At 44.3% G+C, this 13015-nt stretch overlaps 1 protein-coding gene across 17 annotated transcripts in view; it reads left to right on the top strand.

Moving 5' to 3' along the window:
• The window catches only part of KANSL3 (KAT8 regulatory NSL complex subunit 3), a 69264-nt gene continuing 56249 nt past the window's right edge, over positions 1–13015 (top strand). For 10 of the 17 annotated variants that reach the window (XM_074403563.1, XM_003941272.3, XM_074403552.1 and 7 more), the window contains exons 1-3: positions 1–101; positions 1225–1489; positions 7257–7427. In XM_074403563.1, coding sequence (XP_074259664.1) covers positions 1275–1489; positions 7257–7427 — 386 coding nt within the window. In that variant the 5' untranslated portion in view covers positions 1–101; positions 1225–1274. Of the gene's footprint in view, positions 102–331; positions 1490–7195; positions 7428–11654; positions 11720–13015 lie in introns of those variants that run through there. The other 7 variants (XM_010352024.2, XM_003941273.3, XM_074403600.1 and 4 more) reach the window with 7 other exon arrangements.

Genomic DNA, 13015 nt, shown 5'->3' with positions numbered 1-13015 from the left:
CCGCGTTTTACTCGGTGCCCGCAGCGCTGGGGCGAGGAGGCGTTAACGCGCACGCTCGTGGCAATCCGGCCCGGGCCGAGCGCGCGGCCTGAAGACCGCGGGTGAGAGCTGTGTAGGCTTCGAGGGGAGTGGCGGGTCGTGGGGGTCGCGGCCGTCGTTGGGACGGCCGGGGGTCTTGGCGAGAGCTTCGGGGTTCTAGTGGCATGCGGGGGTTTGGGCTGGGGACCGGCTGCCGGGGCCGTTCCGGCATGTTGGGCCCGGGGCGGGCGGGGGACGCGTCTGGGCCGCCGTGACGCGGACGCCGAGCCCTGCCCCGGGGAGCGGGGGGCGGGAGGCGGGGGCCAGGCGACTCCTCCTCGTCGCGAACTCGGGATGACCTTGGCCAAATCGCTTCAATCCCCCGAGCTGGCTCCTTCGTCTGTAAAATGCGAGTCATAACCTTGTATCCTGGATGGGCCGTGTGGAGGCTCAGAGGCGGGAACGCCTGCCGAGCAGGCGGGGTCCCGGGCGGTTTGCCGGGCGCCTCTCACCGGCGAAAGGGCTTCCGCGGGGATCATTTTGTCAACAGGCTTTGCGGGGGGAGCTCGCATTTTTTATATTTAAAAACTCTGGAATATTACGAAGTACTTGCAGAACTTTTGTTTCACACAATACCAGAGACTTGAAGGAAATGGAGCCCGAACTGGGATTCGCTTCCTTGAGGCCCGCGTTGCCCTGCCCTTTAGGGGTGCCCAGCGCTCTAGCTACGGACCCGGCTCTGTTCACATTATCGTTAGAGGATGGTGTGAAGCAACAGAGATCCTTAGCTTCCGACGAATTCGTATTTGTGATTCCCTGTTTGCCAGAACCCTTCCTGCTCTTCTAGGAAGTTGTGCTGGCCCAGCAAGTTTAGTGTCTGTCCACCCGAGGTCTTTCTGAACCGTGGAGTCGGTGAGCTCTCCCGTTAGCGAATTTCAGTTTCGTAGAAATTGAGTATGGGGCAACTCATGGCACCATAGCTTTTTTTTTTTTTGTTTTCCAGTCTTTTCTAAGGTTCAATTCAGGTTTTGTTTTGTTTTTGGGTGATGGTGTGGGATTCCACGAACCCTCCCCACCAAAGGTCTGCTGTGGAATGGATGCTCAATAGGAATGATAGTAGGCTACAAAAGTAAGCATGTTAGGTGGTGTCTATTGGGAGGAATTTAGAATATTGGAATTGACCTAAACTGAAACTTTTCACTGCAGGTGACTAGCATGCAGATACCCATGCTCTGACTTTCTGTCCCTCCACTGACATGGCCCACCGGGGTGGGGAGAGGGACTTCCAGACTTCAGCTCGACGCATGGGCACCTCGCTGCTCTTCCAGCTTTCAGTGCACGAACGGGAGCTGGACCTGGTTTTTCTGGATCATAGCTATGCCAAGCCTTGGAGTGCCCACCCAGATGCCAGTAGTGCCCGCCCCACCCGCATGCTCTTTGTCACTCCCCGGCGGCAGCACGAAAGTACCATGTGAGTTTGGGCTTCTAAGGGCTGCTGCTGCCCTCACTGGGCAGTGATCAGATGGGAATTTAGAGAGGATTTTCTCGGGATTGACTGGGGGAGATTGTATAAGGCATTTGGATGTTAAATTCAGGCATCTCTTAAGCAGCATAAGGATAGCTGGCTTGATTGTGGACATCTCTAGGAGATACCTAACAAGATTTAGGAAAGCAAGATAAGTAGAGGTAAAACAGACAGTTTATTCCACTTAGATAATAGGACTTGTGTGAAAAGGGGGAAGATCAAAGAGGGTTATTTAATTGGTGAAGAGAAAGACTGAAAAGTTGGTTTTTAAAAGATTACCACACAAGATAGGACTCCTTATCACATTAGTCTAGTGCTCTGGGTTACTTGACAGTGGCAGCTATAGCCTGTTTATAGTAATGCATTTTGCTTTTCTTGGCTTCACACATGAAGGTTAGGAGCCAATTTCTAAGACGTTGCTTTTTCTCTTCCCTTGTTAAGGAGCTGCTATCCATGGGTTAATGTAAACCCTTCTTAGATCTAATGATATTTTCAACCAGCCTATGTTACAGGGCAAGGAAGTTTCATAAATTGACTACCTGATATGTGATACGGTTATGTTGGGTCTAAATAAACCTGTTTGTCAGTTCTTTTGTACTTTAAGGCATTCTAATTATGTTTCAAGATGTATCGACATATTCTGTTGTGGTGATCAAATCATGCCCTTAATAATTTTGTGAACTTTTGGAGAAGAGTTTTATCTGTTTGTTTTTAATCTGACCTAATGTTTAATCTTTCCTCAAGCACTGGTTTTAATTTTGTTGGGGGTTAGAACCACTGCCTTCTGAAATTAAGCCTTAATGACCTAATGAGTTAAGAGATACCCCTGTGTGTGTGTGTGTGTGTGTGTGTGTGTGTGTGTTTCAAGACGGAGTCTTGCTCTGTGGTCCAGGCTGGAGTGCAGTGGTGCGATCTTGGCACACTGCAACCTCCAGCTCCTGGGTTGAAGCAATTCTCCTGCCTCAGCCTCCCAAGTAGCTGAGCCTACAGGTGTGCACCATCACACCTGGCTAAGTTTATTGTTTTTTTTTTTTTTTTTTTTTTCCTTCAAACCAAGTTTCACTCTTTGCTAGGCTGGAGTGCCATGGTTTAATCTTGTCTCACTGCAACCTCTGCCTCCTGGGTTCAGTGTCTCAGCCTCTTGAGTAGTTGGGATTACAGACAGCTGCCACCACACCTGGCTAATGTTTGTATTTTTAGTAGAGATGGGATTTCACCATGTTACCCAGGCTGGTCTCAAACTTCTGACCTCAGGCAGTCCGCCCACCTCAGCCTCCCAAAGTGCTGGGATTACAGGTATGAGCAATTGGGCCCTGCCTGCTAAGTGTGTTTTAAACATATGCCAAAGACTGGATGTGGTGGCTCACTCCTATAAACCCAGCACTTTAGGAGGCTGAGGCGGGTGGATCATGAGGTCAGGAGTTCAACACCAGCCTGACCAACATGGTGAAACCCTCTCTCTACTAAAAATACAAAAATTAGCCAGGCGTGGTGGCGGATGCCTGTAATCACAACTACTCAAGAGGCTGAGGCAGGTGAATAGCTTAAACTCAGGAGGTGGAGGTTGCAGTGAGCTGAGATCACGCCATTGCACTCCAGCCTGGGTGGCAAGAGTGAGACCTCATCTCGATAAATAAATAAATAAATAAACATGCAGAATAGTGTTTTTTATTTCATTTCCGAATGACTTTATAATTTTGTTGGCTTTTTTGGTTGTACAGGGTGTAAAAATTGTAACTTTAGGCAATAATTTAACATAATTCTGATGCCTCTGGCCTAGGGCATAAGTGAAAAGCTCCATTAAATAGTAGTTGAAGTCTTTTCCTTTTTGCTACATATTAGCTTCTTGCTGACATTAAAACTCCTTTGTCCGCATCTCATGACATTTTCTTCAAGTGAGATTCCATGGACTTGGTTTTTTTGGTACTTAGAAAATTGTTTCCTTTTATAATCTCTGTCTCCATATATAGACCCTGAAAGTGAGAATTTGGCATGCTCTAAGAACTGTTTTAGGCCAGTGTGGCCAGAATATAATAGCAGTAGGGGTATAAGTGGGAGGTAGGAAGAAGTTGGCAGAGGTTACCTTAAGAAGGAATTTGATTCTAAGAGTGGTGAGAAGTCACTGAAGGATCTTAAGCTAGGGGTTCAATTTCTACTTTATTATTTTTTCTTTTTGTTTTTTTTTTCGTGCAACAAAACAATTTATACTTTAAAAATATCATTTTGGAACTGGGCGCAGTGGCTCAAGCCTGTAATCCCAGCACTTTGGGAGGCCGAGGCGGGTGGATCACAAGGTCAAGAGATCGAGACCATCTTGGTCAACAAGGTGAAACCCCGTCTCTACTAAAAATACAAAAAATTAGCTGGGCATGGTGGTGCATGCCTGTAATCCCAGCTACTCAGGAGGCTGAGACAGGAGAATTGCCTGAACCTAGGAGGCGGAGGTTGCAGTGAGCCGAGATCGCGCCATTGCACTCCAGCCTGGGTAACAAGAGCGAAACTCCATCTCAAAAAAAAAAAAAAAATATATATATATATATATATATATATATAATTTTGGATTTTTTTGTGGAGTATATTATAGTGCAGGAGTAGAACTTACAAGACCAGCTGCAGGCTGCCATTGTAGTAGACTGAGAAGGGCCAGAAGTCATGATATCTTGTGTAGGGCAGGAACAGTACAAATGGACAAATCAGATGGCCTTGAGATGTATTTCATAGGTGGAGTGAATAGGTCATTAGAATCTGCTGTGGTGAATTGGAAGCCAGAGCTAGAACCCGGGTTAAAGGGAAATATAAAATTAGGATGACAGATTTCTGCTTAAGCAACTGAGTGGTGCCATGATTTAGGGAAAACGGGGGTGGGGGATAGGTTTGTGATGGTGAAATCAAAAGTTCTCTTTTAGGTACACATATCCAAGTATCTAGTCTAACATCTGGCCTAGAGAAGATAATCAGCTCTTTCGCCCACCTCCAGATCTAGCTGCACACAATTTCACAATGATGTAATTATTTCAGTCTTTGGAAATGAATTCAGTAAGGTCACTTAGGTCAAAAAGTTAACGTAAAGTTTGGTAGATAGCCAGTAGACCAGTTTGTTTGGCACAGTATTCGGGGTGACAGAGTTGGTTCATATCATAAAGTTGGGATAGACCCTCGGGGCACTAGGATTCATTCCCTCCCTCCCTCCTCCCTCCCTCCCTTCCTTCGCTCCTTCCTTCCGTTCGGTCCTTCCTTCGGTCCTTCCTTTCCTCCTTCCTTCTTCCCTCCCTCCCTCCCTTCCTTCCTCCCTCCCTCCCTCCCTCCTTCCCCCTCTCTCTGTTGCCTGGGTGTGATCTCAGTTCACTGCAACTTCTGCCTCCCAGGTTTAAACGATTCTCCTGCCTCAGCCTCCCGAATAGCTGGGATTACGGGGACCCGCCACCACACCTGGCTGATTTGTATTTTTAGTAAAGACAGAGTTTCACCATGTTGGTCAGGCTGGTCTTGAACTCCTGACTTCAAGCAATCAACCTGCTTTGGCCTCCCAAAGTGCTGGGATTACAGGCGTGAGCCACCACGACAGGCTGGATTTCATTTTAAAATATGAAAGATATTTAGATGTTCATTTATATTTGTTTCTCTTCTAGGCTCTGTACAAAATGAGCTAAATAGCTAAGGCATGTGCATTCCGGGTTATCTGTCTTAAATAATCATACAGAAAGGAAATCATAGACTTTACAAGTATATATTAATAATTAACTACCAGTTGACTTGCTAATGAAAGGAGAAAGCTTGCATGGATTTAAAACTAGACCAGCACTGTTTAACAGAACTCTTTAATAATAGAAATGTTCTATACCTGAGATGTTCAGCATGGTAACTGGTAGCCACATATATCTATTGAACACTTGAAATGTGGCTGATATCACTGAGGAACTGATTGTTTTTTTTATTTTTATTTATTTTATTTTATTTTTGTTTTTTTATTTTTTTGAGACAGAGTCTCACTCGGTCATCCAGGCTGGAGTGCACTGGCGCCGTCTTGGCTCACCACAGCCTCCGCCTCCCAGGTCCAAACAATTCTCCTGCCTCAGCTTCCCAAGTAGCTGGAAATACAGACGGATGCCACCACACCTGGCTAATTTTTGTAGTTTTAGTAGAGACGGCGTTTTCAGCCAGGCTGGTCTCAAACTCCTGGTCTCAAGTGATCTGCCCGCCTTGGCCTTTCAAAGTGCTGGGATTACAGGTGTGAGCCACTACACCCAGACTGAATATTTAATTCTATTAAAAAAAATTTTTTTTTTTTTGAGATAAGGTTTCTTGTCACCCAGGCTGGAGTGCAGTGGTGCGATCTCTACTCGCTGCAACCTCCGCATCCCAGGCTCAGTTGATCCTCCCACCTCAGCTTCCCATGTAGCTGGGACCACATACTAATTTTTGCATTTTTAGTAGAGATGGGGTTTCACCATTGTTGCCGACACTGGTCTTGAACTCGTGGGCTCAAGCGTCCTGCCTGCCTTGGCTTCCCAGAGTGTTGGGATTACAGGTGTGAGCCCCTGTGCCCAGTAATTAATTTTATTAATTTAAATTTAAGTAGTCATGTGTGGCTTATAACTACTGTATTGGACAGTGTCTAGGCAATCAGCTTGTTAGCCACTTTTCTGCATTTGTGCTGTTCCTGTCCCTAAACAAGCTATCATGGTATCTGGCCCATCTCAGTCAACTGCAATGGCTGCCGAGTTGGTCTTCTAAATTCCACTCCTGAACTATAGTCTACTCAACAAAAATTGAAAGTGATCTTTTAAAAATATTAGCTTGAGTCAGATCAACTTGCTGATGGAATATATTTGTTCTTTTTTTTTTTTTTTTGAGATGCTCTGTCACCCCCAAGCTGGAGTACAGTGGCACAATCACAGCTGACTGTACCCTCAACCTCCTAGGCTCAAGCAAGCGATCCTTTCACCTCAGCTTCCTGACTAGCTGTGACTACAAGCACACACCACCATGCCTGGCTAATTTTGTGTTTGTTGTAGAACAAGGTTTTGCCATGTTGCCAAACTGGACTTGAACTTCTGGGCTTAAGCGATCCTCCTGCTTCAGCCTCTCAAAGTGCTGGGATTACAGGTGTGAATCACTGTGCCTGGCCATATTTGTCATTTGTTTATTTATTTGTTTATTTTTGAGACCAGGTCTTGCTCCGTCACCTAGGCTGGAGTGCAGTGATGCAGTCATAGCTCACTGCAGCCTTGAATTCCCAGGCTCCAGCAATCCTTCTACCTCAGCCTCCTTAGTAGCTGGGACCACTGGCATGTGCGACCATGCCCGGCTGATTTTTGTATTTTTGGTAGAGACAGGGTTTTCTTGTGTTGCCCAGGCTGGTCTCAAACTCCTGAGTTCAAGTAATCCACCTGCCTTGGCTTCCCAAAGTGGTGGTATTACAGATGTGAGCCGTTGCACCTGGCCCATATTTATCTTTTTTATCATTTTTTAATGTAGACTCATTTTAAAAATGGCTTTGTGTTCTTCCAGTACATACCATCATGTCTGAGAGGGCAGAGATCTAGACAGGTGTGGGGAAGATGACTTTGGATCAAAATTATCTTGTGAATATAATGTGCTTATGCATAATTTAAAGCTGACTGTATTAAAGATACATTTTTTGTCAACCAGATGATTGTTAAATACCTGTGAAGTATGTGTGGCCCGGTCCTATTTCCTCACCTGTTTACAGTGAATCAGACATCCCAATAGATGTGGAGACTGTCACGTCAACCCCTGTGCCACTCTATGACAATCAGAAGGCACGCAGCGTGATGAATGAGTGTGAACGGCATGTCATCTTCGCCAGGACTGATGCAGATGCCCCTCCCCCACCAGAGGACTGGGAGGAGCATGTCAACAGGTAGGCTGCTTATCAGGAGGATGGTCACTGCCCTGTAATTATTTTGTATCATCTTCATTGAAGTACATTTATTAGGAGCTTATTTCATTTGCAGCAACGCATGTCAAGAGTATTCTCTAAAGTCTCACATTGTAACTCAGTTCACCATGCTGTGTGTGAGATGCTTGAGAGCAGGGCTTACATCTCAGCCATCTTTGCATACTTTACAGTAGGACATTGTCTGGCACACAGCAGGCATATAATTAATGTTGAATAAATAAGTAAATTTGATAGCTATGACTAGCTCTGTAGTAGCTTCTGTTATATAAATTATGATATGGGGGTCACCCAAACTACAAAAAAATGAGTGTACATTTGTAAGATATTGTATTTAAATGGTTTATAACTAGGATGATCAAAGTCTTGTGAAGTCACATGAAAAGCTAACAGATGTTTGAGTGTCTTTTAAAAATAGATTTGCAGTCTATGGAGGGCACACTGAAGCCTGTTTTTATGAGTTTACTGGCTAGTTTTGTTTCCAGCCTTTTTACTGCCCCCAGGGTCATTTGTCCCTGTTCATTTGGTAAACATTTACCTAATCACATAAAAACTTTTTGGAAGGCCGGGTGCGGTGGCTCAAGCCTGTAATCCCAGCACTTTGGGAGGCCGAGGCGGGTGGATCACGAGGTCAAGAGATCGAGACCATCCTGGTTAACATGGTGAAACCCCGTCTCTACTAAAAATACAAAAAATTAGCTGGGCATGGTGGCTCGTGCCTGTAATCCCAGCTACTTAGGAGGCTGAGGCAGGAGAATTGCCTGAACCCAGGAGGTGGAGGTTGCGGTGAGCCGAGATCGTGCCATCGCACTCCAGCCTGGGTAACGAGCGAAACTCCGTCTCCAAAAAAAAAAAACAAAACTTTTTGGAGATACTATTTATATACTATACAATTGAACTATTTAATGTGTACAGTCAGTGGTTTTTAGTATAGTCAGAGTTGTATATTCATCACCACTATCAATTTGGTAAACATTTTCATCATCCCGAAAAGAAACCCCATACCCATTAACAGTCACTCCCCATTTCCTCCCAGTTTCTCTGGTCCCTAGGAAGCACTTATTGTCCTTTGTCCCTGTAGATTTGCCTATTCTGGACATTTCATGTATACAGAATCATGCACTATGTGGTGTTTTCCTACTGGCTTCTTTCACCCAACATAATGTTTTCAAGGTTCATCCATGTGGTTGTGTGTATCAGCACTTCATTCCTTTTTATTGCTGAATGATACTGCATCGTATGAATAGCCCACATTTTATTCATCAATCAGTGGATGGATATTTAGGTTGTTTTCATTTTTGGCAATTATGAATAATGCTGTTACGAACATTTGCATACAAGTTTTTGTGTGGATCTAAGGTTTTAATTCTCTTAGCTATGTACCTGGGAGTGGAGTTGTTGGATCATTTGATAACTCTGAATTTAACCTTTGAGGAATTGGCAGACTGTTTTCCGAAGTCGCTGTACCATTTTACATTCCTACTAGCTGTGTATGAGAGTTCCAGTTTCTCCACATCCTTGCCAACACTTACTAATTTTCTTCCTTTTTTTTTTTTTTTTTTTTTTGAGACGGAGTTTCGCTCTTGTTACCCAGGCTGGAGTGCAATGGCACGATCTCGGCTCACTGCAACCTCTGCCTCCTGGGTTCAGGCAATTCTCCTGACTCAGCCTCCTGAGTAGCTGGGATTACAGGCACGTGCCACCATGCCCAGCTAATTTTTTTGTATCTTTAGTAGAGACGGGGTTTCACCATGTTGACCAGGATGGTCTCGATCTCTTGACCTCGTGATCCACCTGCCTCAGCCTCCCAAAGTGCTGGGATTACAGGCTTGAGCCACCGCGCCCGGCTTTTTTTTTTTTTTTTTGAGACAAAGTCTCGCTCTGACACCAGGCTGGAGTGGTGCAGTGGTACACTCTCGGCTCACTGCAACTTCTGCCTCCTGGATCAAATTCTTCTGCCTCAGCCTCCCGAGTAGCTGAGACCACAAGTGCACACCACCACACATGGCTAATTTTTGTATTTTTTAGTAGAGACAGGGTTTCACCATGTTGGTCAAGATGGTCTCGATTTCTTGACCTCGTGATCCACCTGCCTTGGCCTCCCAAAGTGCTGAGATTACAGATGTGAGCCACCGCACCCAGCCCTCTTCTTTTTTTAAAAAATTATAACCATTCTCCTGGGTATAAAGTGGCATCTCATTGTGGTTTCAATTTGTATTTTCTTGATGGGTTTTTGTTTGTATCTGTGCTATATATAAGGAAATGTTACTTCTTACATCAGGAGTTGGTAGGTGGTAACTTTCCATAATTTTGGAGACTGCATATGATAATGAAAGAGAAAGAGAGAGAGGGGTAGAAAGTTTGAGGTGATTGACATAATTTCTGAAGCTGGTTGGAAGTTGGGAATGAGATTGAACAGGTATGCTTGGGTGATCAAAACAGCAGCTGTTGAGGGAGGAGCAGTGCTGCACCTTGGTTGAAAAGCTTGTGAAGAAGTTGGCTGGGGTCTTGCACTGGAATTAATTTAGTGCCTTAAGAAGCTCTTTTGAGCTTCAGATAAGGGAGTAAACTGCTATGAATGAAGATCAACTACTGAAATATTGCTGGAGTCAGTATATTCAGCAAAAGGATTTATCAGCATTGCTACAGTTAGTAATACTAAAAAATAACAATGATGATAATAACAAAAAGGAGTTACCATTTGTTGAGTGCTTTCTAGGTGCCAGACATTTTACCAAGCTCTTCATACGCATTGTCTCTTAATCCTCCCAATGACTCTTGGCGATATATCCCCCCTTCATCTCTGTTTTAACAGGATGAAGGAACCGAGGTCAGGGTGTTTAAGAAACCTTAATTAGGAAGTGATGGAGATGAGTTTGTTCAAACTAAGCAGTCTGACTCCAGAACTCAGTGTTCTCAACTACCACACCTTCTCCCTTAATTAAGGGCAGTAAAAAGAGAATAAGACCAGTTAGTGGTGGCTGATCAAGGTGGCCTCATATGGTTATGTATCCCTTTGTGGTATTTTCCACTACCTTGTCCTTTGCAATTTCAGAAAGTACATAGGAGAACTTTGTGATTTTTGTTGTTGTTGTTGTTAGTTCATCCATGGTTATAATTAAGAGGTTTTTGTGGATGATTCATGCTTATCAGTCATTAGAGACTTAATAATACTATGAATACCAGTTTCTTTCCTTTTTTTTTTTTTTTTTTCTTGAGACAGAGTTTAACTCTGTCACCTGGACTGGAGTGCAGTGGCACGATCTCAGCTCACTGTAAGCCTCGACATCAGGTTATTCTCCCACCTTAGACTCCTGAGTAGCTGGGACTGCAGGAGTACACCACCATTTCTGGCTAATTTTTGTAGTTTTTATGGTGATTGGGTTTTGCCATTTTGCTTAGGCTGGTCTCAAACTCCTGGCTTAAGTGATCTGCCCACCTTGGCCTCCCAAAGTGCTGGGATTACAGGCGTGAGCCGCTGAGCCCGACCCCAAGTTTCTTAATTTATAAGGAGAGATATAACTGCAAAGCATAAGAGACCTGGGGTGGCCTGGCCAGAGTGTCTTTTCTCAGCAGGAAAGTCTGGAAAACCATTTTATTTCAGAAGTGGATAAGTGAGTGGAGAGTCTGCATAGGAGGCACAGCAGAATAGCTGGATGTGCACATCTTTCCTCTAGGCAAGATGGGCCCACAGAATAGGCCAGGGTACCCCTTCTGCCTGTCCTTTAAAGAAACACTGACAGATTCTTTTTTTTTTTTTTTTTTTTTTTTTTGAGACGGAGTTTCGCTCTTGTTAACCCAGGCTGGAGTGCAATGGCACGATCTTGGCTCACCGCAACCTCCGCCTCCTGGGTTCAGGCAATTCTCCTGCCTCAGCCTCCTGAGTAGCTGGGATTACAGGCACACGCCACCATGCCCAGCTAATTTTTTGTATTTTTAGTAGAGACGGGGTTTCACCATGTTGACCAGGCTGGTCTCGATCTCTTGACCTCGTGATCCACCCGCCTCGGCCTCCCAAAGTGCTGGGATTACAGGCTTGAGCCACCGCGCCCGGCCCTCACTGACAGATTCTTATCTTTGACTTACGTTTCTCGAGTCTCCATGTGGACCACCATTTTTCTGTTATGACATTGCCACAGATTGATATAATTCATTAAAGCTCAGTTTATCTCAGATTGTTCTTTTTTTTAGTGTCCGATGAGATTTTGGAGGCCTCCTTCTCTCATGGGCAGCAGGCTTACAAACCATCTCTTCTGGTAGGTAACTTTTGCACATAGCTGATTTTATTATTTGATGGTAACTTAATAGCTTCAGTTTCAGAGATCACCATTTTATGACCCTGTCCCTCAATCTGTATAGCCTGTTTGAAGCTTGCAGTTCCTTCTGCTCTGATTATAATCATCATGTTGCCATTCTTTCCCTGACTTGACTGTTAAATTGCTGCTTCCTTTCTTTGTGTATAAAGTCATGTAAAATTACTTTCCCCCATCAAGAACTCCATGAATGGTATAGGTTGGCTCCCTAGAAGTCTGGAGGTTTTCCCAGGAGAGCTTACTGATTGCTCTTTGTATATGGAAGCAGAACCTTAATTTCCTTGTTAAGAGCCTTTTTTTCCTCCTCCTTGAATGATTGCAGTAGAAACTGTCTTCAGATAACTGTGTATATAGGCCAAGCGTGGTAGTTCACGCCTATAATCCCAGCTCTTTGCAAGGCCAAGGCGGGAGGATCATTTGAGGTCAGGAGTTTGTAACCAGCTTGACCAACGTGCTAAAAACCCGTCTCTATTAAAAATAGTAAAAATCAGCTGGGCGTGGTGGTCAGCACCTGTAATCTCAGCTACCTGGGAGGCTAAGGCAGGAGAATCACTTGAACCTGGGAGACAGGTTGCAGTGAGCCAAGATCATGCCACTACACTCCAGCCTGGACGACCGAGTGAGACTCGATCTGAAAAAAAAAAAAAAGAAGCATGCTTGTCCCTTCCCTTCCTCCAACTCTGGCTTTCTCTGTTAATGGCTGATATTTTGTGAAATGGTTTAAATATTGCTGCCTGATTTGTATTTAGGGGTTGTCTAACTACGACTGTGAAGAGATTTAAATCTGGCCTATTGCTTGTTTTTGTGAACAAAAACAAGTTATATTCCCTCCTTCCCCTCCCCCACCATATGGAATGGGTTTTACGTTTTTAAGTGGTTGCAAGTAATTAATACTGTTTCATGATACATGAAAATAAAATTTCAGTGTTCATAAATACTTATTGGTATACAGTCATACATATTCATTAAGTATTATCCATGGCCACTTTTGCACTAAAACCGCAAAGTTGAGTAGTGGCAGAAACCGTCTTTCCTGAAAACACTAAAATATTTTCTGTCTGGCCTCTTATAGGAAGAGTGAGCTGACTGGATCATGTTCTTATATCTGTGTGCCATGGTTATGTTACTTACAGGACCTTTGGAAATGATTTCTAGTTGCTGGAATAGTAATACAGTCCTGAAGATGTTGGGCCAGCTTTTTTTTTTTTTTTCCCTCCAGATGTTTGTGAAATGCCAAGT

This window comes from Saimiri boliviensis, chromosome 1 (assembly GCF_048565385.1).
Source record: "Saimiri boliviensis isolate mSaiBol1 chromosome 1, mSaiBol1.pri, whole genome shotgun sequence".
NCBI classification, from domain to species: Eukaryota; Metazoa; Chordata; class Mammalia; order Primates; family Cebidae; genus Saimiri; species Saimiri boliviensis.
This window is presented reverse-complemented; position numbering and strand designations above follow the sequence as displayed.